Below are 8,183 nucleotides of genomic sequence, written 5' to 3' on the forward strand. Positions count from 1 at the left end.
ATTAAACAAACATAGATAGAATACAAGGAGTACAAAAAAACAACCAATTGAATAACTTACTAGACACAAATATGATTTAGGCTGATCCATTTCTCAAAATATATATTATGTATTATGTGTCATTATGAGTGTGTATTCTGCCAATAGTCATCATTGGGAACCTCTGCTCGCGTAATAGGCAGACAACACATAAGATTCTACAAAGGAGGAATGAAAAAAGCTAGGATCATCGTCTTACTTCAAATTCGTATTGCATTATTGAAAGCAATCTAATTGTTGAAGGCCGTACGGTGACCTATAGTTGTTAATGTCTGTCATTTTGGTCATTTGTGGATAGTTGTCTCATTGGCAATCATAACTCATCTTCTTTTTTATATAATGAGAATGTAGACCTGTGATTTCATTATCCAGTTCGTAAGAGGGTTTTTTTTTTTTTAGAAATAAGAGTTTGATATTATAATTAGATCGTTTTTTGATTTGGTTTTAATTCTCTTACCTTTATAATATTTGAGAATATGGAAAATGGTAAGGAAAATTATGAATTAATTTGCTTGTTAATTTGGTTTGTTTCCAAACGTATTAATATTTGAAGAGAAGAACGTTGATCTAGTCTTATGTACAATATATCAACGGAGATAAAACCTAAATAAAGTAAATTTGTTGTTGTAGCTAGTCATGTATATACAATTTATTTGTGTGTTCAATCAAAAGCAGCTAAATGTCAAAAACTATATACAAATACCGATATCTTTGTTGTACTGAAATTTAGACAGGCTTTGTACATGTTGTATCTACAGATATAAATACAGTATAGATATAGTCGCAGTTCTCTTTGATTTGACGAGTTTACGAAGTAGACATGTGGAGAGATATATTAATGGTGTTAGTTATTTCTTGTCAAGTTGTAACCGCTTCTAAAGTAAGTAATAGGTAAAAAATTGAAAACAACACGTTGAATTATTTCTTGCGTCCGAAGCGCTTTTCTGGATTTACATAAAATGCATGGTATCGAAATTTAAAAAAAATGTGTATATGAGGCATTCTTAAAAAATATCAATACACACCTTTATGTATTTGTTTCCCGCGATAGGTTTTCTTATACTTTGACACAATTAAGACTTTACTAAAAAAAATATTAAAAAGGATAGGTCACAATGCTATTTTTCAAGTTATGAGTCGCTGAAAATTGCCTAAATTTGCTTAGAATTATCATGAAAAAACATTTTTGAGCGCAAAAAAAGAAATCTCTGACACAGAATTTTCAAATTAATTGTAAGAAGATAGGTTAAATAATATGTTTTGAGAAACTAAAAAAAAAATGGTGTCACCGATATTGTTTTCTTGCTACAAGTAAAAATTTTAAAAAATGTCCTATCATTCCAGTATATTTTTTACTAAAAGAGTGATTCCCCTTTAAAGAGGGACGAAAGATACCAGAGGGACAGTCAAACTCATAGATCGAAAATAAACTGACAACGCCATGGCTAAAAATAAAAAAAGACATACAAATGGCTTAGTTGAAAAAAAATGATTCTAAAACACAAATATTGGTATTTGTTGGAATATTTTGATTACTGCAATATATCAGAAATGTTTCTTCATATAAATAAACAGTCAACCAATAAAATTGCACATCTGTATAAAAATTTGAAGAGTTGGGCAAATAACTAGACTGATTGAGTACTGCGATAGTAAAATCAAATATGGTGGTATACAATGAATCTTCTTTAAACGCTAAATTATCATTTTATCAATTAGTTCAATACATTACGAGGGCCATCATAGGTTGGTGGACTATTATGGAATTTCTTTCTCAGATGGCCTAGTATATCACTGGTGGTAAGCGGATGGTCGTAACTAAAAGTTACGACCATCCGGAGATGGGAGACAACTCTAGGGATAAGTTTTTCTTTTCCGATTTTCGTGCACTAAAAGGTTCATTTGAACCAAACCGTTTGTCTTGTACATACGATGTGGCAGTCGGGTGATATTAAAACCAAATTTGATGCATTAAAACATCCCAATTTTCGTAAGATAGTCATTCAAAAATTCAAGCATGATGGTCGTAACTTTAAATGTGTGATGGTCGTAACTTCAACTATAGTATTTTGGATGATGGTCGTAACCGACACAAGATGGTCGTAACTTTGAAAGATGACCGTAACTCGAGTATTTAGACAAACTTTTATAAATGTATTTTAATTGTAAAGGTAATAGACTCAGATGTAATATATGATTTGCTACAAACAATATTATTTGTTACTCTGGTAATGATATGTAGAAATTAAGCTTGATAATTATTAAACATACACATTTCTGATGGATTTCAAACGCTCATCATTTAGGAGCAACAGTGAAAACTAATCAACTCGCATTAAGCCAAAAAGTATGTTAGGGTTGAGAATTAATATATTTTTTACTGTACGTTAAGGCATGAAATTATTAAATGCACGTGTATTCCCTTATATTTGTTTTTAGTGATTTTTATTAACGACTTTTTTTTTTATCTGCAATCATGTAGGCAGATGAAATTATTGAACGTACAAATCTGAACAATCAGCTTTAAATCATTTATTGCAGTTCTTATAAGTCTTTGAGTCTTTGAGTCTTTGTTTACTCCTTGACTTTAAATTGTTATTGTCTTATAAACTATTGGCCTTCAAATATTCGTCTTTTGATCGTTCATGACGAAATAGAATCCACAAATGCATTTTTGAGTCAGGGTTGAGTTTAATATTGTAGCTGCTACGTGGTGCTACGTAGATTTAGACGATTGAACATGTAGCTATAGACTAGTTGTTACATAGATATTGATAGCAGCTACATAGCCGCTACGACATTGAACTCAACCCAGGATTTTATTACGTGTTGTCGTTATTTTTTATCGATTACATAACGATTATATATTGCTGTATAGCATTGATATTAGTTCTAAGTATTGGTACGGAATGAAAACTGAAACCATGGTGTCGCAATGAACATTGTGTTAACCTCGAAAGTAGGAATATTGTTGATATATATTTACCCTGTTATATGCACTGAATTTAAGAGTAAACTAAATTACTAGTTTGTAGCCAGGCTTAAGCTTGTAGCCAGGATAATGTTACAAGGACTTAGGTCAAACTAAATGTACTGCGGCAACTATTACATACAAATCCCGGAATGCAGATTGAAAATCATGTGTAAGTTATATGTTTACATTGTATGAATGGCTTCAAGCTACCCATGGACTTCGTCATTGGACATTACTGTGCACCTGATTATCAGCTTGATTTCACCAAACAACAATATGACGTCTAAGCATCCAGGTTAAAAATAAAGCGTATGTTCTTAAACTCAGGTACGGACCTGCGAATTTGCGAGTATGTTCTAGTCTCGATAACGACCTTCATAAACTATCAATATTTTAAGCTTATTTTGACTCCTTATTAATGCTCTTTCGACTTAATGTATCATTCTTAAATTGAAGATTTAAAAAAATCAACTAGTAGGTACATCCTCAAAAAGTTTATGTTGTCAATAGATGCGAATTCCAAACGGAAAAAAATCAGGATACTGTTGTTTCATGTGATGTCCAATTTGTTAAAAATGCCTTTTCTTAAACTCACTTATTTTATAATTAAAGCATTTATTTGACACATTTTGTGCTTTTTATTTCTAACTAAGAATTATCATAACCAGAGCTACATGTGTTTCTTGTTTTAAAATGAATTCTCCACTTTTGAGAAATTTACATTGTTAATGAATTTAACCGCTTACATTATTTCAACTATTTGCCTCTCTGTTAATTTTATACATTATATTTTCAGAATATATGACTGTTCAATCATTTTGTATTGTTTCGTTCGATTCGTTCCAATTTTCTTCTTAACAGGTATCCCTCTCTCCATTTAGTTTTTATTATTTGGTGAAAACAACTTCACAAATATATCATATATAATATGATATATTAATATAACAAAAGACACGTTTAGAACTCATGACTGGTTCGGTTCAAGACATTTGAAAAATTTGGAATTACAAATCGAACTTTAATCAAAATTCCCCAAAATAATATTTGAAAATTTTTTGAATTGATAAGTGTTACACGCATTGAAATTGCTTTATTTTATATTGTATGTAAAAAGTGAAAAAAATTCTTCAGAAATACATCATATAAAATACAAGTATGAATATAATAAAAGACACGTTTAAAACTCTTGACTTGCCTTATTCGGTCTTATTTAAAACAGAGTTACGACCATCACAAATTTACGTTACGACCATCCTCAATACTTTTGTTTTTTTAGTTACGACCATCATGCTTGAATTTTTGAATGACTATTTTACGAAAATTGGGATGTTTTAATGCATCAAATTTGGTTTTAATATCACCGGACTGCCGAATAGTATGTACAAGACAAGCGGTTTGGTTCAAATGAACCTTTTAGTGCACGAATATAGGAAAAGAAAAACTTATCCCTAGAGTTGTCTCCCATCTAAAAGTTACGACCATCCGCTTACCACCAGTGGTATATGTTCTAACTGTTGTATCTGATCTCCCGTTTTACTGCGATTTACGACGATTGTGAAGTTACCGAATTTGTGTAATCAATAGCTTTGTATTACTGTGAGCAACACAATAGGTTCGAAATAACACTTCAAAGTATCTTGAGATTTTTGGTGTGGATCCTGATGTCCAGTTTTAAGCTTTTTAAGTTTTGATTCTCTCTGTTAGTATCTTCCGCCTGATTGTTTAATCACTTTTTTTTAAATCTTGTTAAAGTCACACGTATTTGTTTTATCGACTTGTCAAAATTTTTTGAATGTGCTTCTTTCGTTTTGTTAATACTAAGTAAATACCACCATCCATCAAATTATGAAATGATTCTGTAACAATTGATTAAAAAAGACCATTTGAGAGAGAGAAAAAATGTGGCGCCTATTATACAGCATAAATTAAGCTATGGACAAATTTGTCAAACGACATGCTTTAAGTTGCCACAAATTTCAGTAACGTGTGAATTTTGATAAAAAAAATAGTTATCAAAACCAAATTAAAGAATTTTTTTTTAATTACAGCAAGAATTTTTATTCTGGAAACTCGTCAAAGATTTGTGGCCTTATAATTTGTTACGCTATACGCTCGTTTAGACTTCATGAGACTCCTCAGTGACGCTCAAATCAAATCATTTTGAAAGCCAAAGGAAATACGAAAAATGATAGAATATATTATGTTATAGGTTGAGTGTAGACATGATTCACAGTGTGGTTCAGATGAATGTTGTTACTACTACGAGGGACCAGTGGTGCCTAGTAAGAAAAGGCAGGTTAATGTTTTACCTGCGACACAATATTTCATCACTCGAGGTTAGTTTTAACCGTTACCCCTAAATCTATGGCATTTGCTTTTTTACAATTAATTTTTTAGAGAACCTCACGAAAAAAATTATTCATCAGGGTTCCATGAAACCCAATGTATCTCCTACTTTGCTGTTAGTCGCAGGCTCAACAAAAATGGGGGAAAATATTATTAAAAATTTCATTTCCAAGTTTGGTAGAAATCCAGGATAGTTCAATTATTACAATTCTAAAAACTTTAACCACATTTTGAATGTTAACAGTTAGAAATACTAAGTCTACTAGTATTTATAAGTGAAATAAGGAGAAACATTTTTACTTCTGGATGTTATTTTATGATTTATAAACAAGCCTCTATCCAAATTTGGTGGAAATCCAGGATCCAAATTTGGTGGAAATCCAGGATAGTTTCAGAAAGTTATTAAAATTTCAAAATCTTTAACCACAGAGTGAATATAAGTGGACGCCGAAGCCGCCGACAACAAAACATGATCACTATGTCTCGTTGTTGCGACAAAAGTCGCAGGCTCGACAAAAACTTATTAGTAATTGAAAATATTTGGTTTCACATCTCGAGCCTTATCTGATGTATAAAGTGTCTGTTCATGACTTGTCGTTTTAGCTTTCTATATTTTTTGGTCTCAAACATCACTGAATAAGAAGTATACATTACTTCATGTTTATAGAAAAATCACTTATCGCGGTCATTGCAAACACCAGAAAAGACTCTTCAAAGTATATGCAAATTCAATAGTAATGTTCTTAACGACATAGGACTTTTATGCGTTTAAATTTCTAAGTTATATGTGTTAAACAAATGTATTCATCTCACGCAATGTTTTCAGTATTGTCCCTTTTAAAAAAAACTCATGATGTCTTAAATCAAGGCCCGGGGAAGTGATGTCTTGAAGGGGATTATTTAGGTTCATGACGCTCTATCTTTAATAGTCAAACTTTTTACGTTTTTATTTGATTCTCGATTTGAATAGTCTTAAATAGTAATTTGATTTGTTTTGGGCTCGTCCGATCCCATGTATACATATATGAAAACGAAAATGGAAAATTATCTTATAAGGATAGCTTAACAAAAAATACCAAAACATTATGTTATGCTTATATTTTTTTCAGCAATTCCATAATACAAATTCTTTTTAAAATTAGGCTACCACGGATACTCTTTCATCTTATTCTTCTCTTTTTTCAGGTGGATGGTGCGAAAGTTACAAGAAAAAAGGTGAATACTGCGATGATTTTAGCAAGGCTTATGGTCACTGTGAATGCGGAGCCGGATTGGAGTGCACTACAATATATCTAGCTTCAGGGAATAATTGGCCACCGCCAACAACATTCTTTCACATGTATTCTAAATGCCTACCAAAACCTTCAACATAAGAATAAATAATAGCAAAATTTTCGTAATCATTGACCAGATTTTTTTCAATATTATGTTTCTTGTATTAACCTTCTATCTATTGTTTTTGTATCTTTCTGGTTGTCCAATCTGCTAGCTTTGTGCGTACCAAGTTAGTACAGTTGGTAAAACGTCAGTTTTGAAAGATTCGACTAGATTTTACTTCATACTACGACCTAAAATTATCTTAAAAAAAGAGAATCCGAAATTAAATAAATTTTATGATAAAACAATGACTTTCAATTAACTTGAATGAAATCTCCATATCTATGAAGAAAAATTCCAGCCGCATAACTCAACATACGTAGTGTATTGGTGGTCGTTAGTTTTTAACCTGCGACTGATATGTAAGGAATTACACTTTTCTATAGGATTTTACTCCAGGTTGTCTTACTTGCGAATAAGTTTGATATTTCTACATTTAGAGTTAGCGGACGATCTCATAAAATTATGCGGTATATATTGGGAGGAAATCACCAGGTGAATCTTGGATCAACAATGCCAAATGCCTCAGAGTTCTTTGTTGTACGAAGAGTTGTTTTTCTTTAAATTATATATATATATCCTTGTTTATATGGTATTCCAACGTGTGTGCTCCTGATCAAGATTCCCTTGTAAAACTATTTCTACTAGAATGAAAAAAAAGCAAAGGTACCTAAACTTAATGTCTTCTTTTTTTAAATTTCAATGAAGACTATCATTTTTTGTCGGACCGTTTGAAACACAAGCTGCTATAAAATAATGTTGTAGTCAAATCTTTCTGTCATTGTTGATGGCTATAAACCAAATCTACGATGCCACTTGTCCTGAAAACCATGTTTCTGAGTTTGGTAGACTAATATGTTCTTTTGACTGTGGTGCACTTCTTCTGCAGACATTTTCCTATGTAGGAAATGGTAGATTAAACATGGTTTTATTGGTAGGTAAACATCACACTTGTTTGACAGTCGCATAACATTCCATTATTTTAAGTATAATGTTTGAGCAAAACTAACAGAAATACAAGGTAAAATTGTCAGAAATTGGGATACAACAGTTAACAACTTGAATGTGTTTTAATCGTAAACACTATAAAAACAAGTGGTTCTGTATAAGAACCTTTCAAATGTAAAAAGTTAACGACGACGACGACGGATGCCAAGTGGTGAGAATTTGAGCTAAACAAAATGACTAAATAGTAAAGGTTAAAAATGAACAAAGACAAATAAAACACTACAACACGTAATAAAGATAACAACATCTGTACATAAAATCTATATTTCAAGACCATCAGGTATTATTTATAAAGTTGATACAGTATATTTATTAACAAGTTCATAATCTTCCGATGAACTTTTTAAAGAAAAAAGGACGAGACCCTTTTGAATCAAACCTTGTTCATCAAATCTCTGCTCAGACAGTGTTTTTAAGTCTGAATAGCAGTTTCAAGTTC

General features: G+C 31.4%; 1 protein-coding gene across 1 annotated transcript; it reads left to right on the forward strand.

Annotated features, from left to right (window-relative positions):
• Positions 1 to 804: 804 nt before the first annotated feature.
• LOC139490302 (uncharacterized) lies at positions 805 to 6,753 on the forward strand. Its single transcript, XM_071277136.1, has 3 exons — positions 805 to 919; positions 5,223 to 5,349; positions 6,545 to 6,753. The coding sequence occupies exons 1-3, from the start codon at positions 860 to 862 to the stop codon at positions 6,730 to 6,732; spliced, it is 375 nt and encodes a 124-aa protein (XP_071133237.1). The 5' UTR covers positions 805 to 859; the 3' UTR covers positions 6,733 to 6,753.
• The last annotated feature ends 1,430 nt before the right edge of the window (positions 6,754 to 8,183 follow it).

The sequence above is a fragment of the Mytilus edulis genome, chromosome 9, assembly GCF_963676685.1.
Source record: "Mytilus edulis chromosome 9, xbMytEdul2.2, whole genome shotgun sequence".
Lineage (NCBI taxonomy): Eukaryota > Metazoa > Mollusca > Bivalvia > Mytilida > Mytilidae > Mytilus > Mytilus edulis.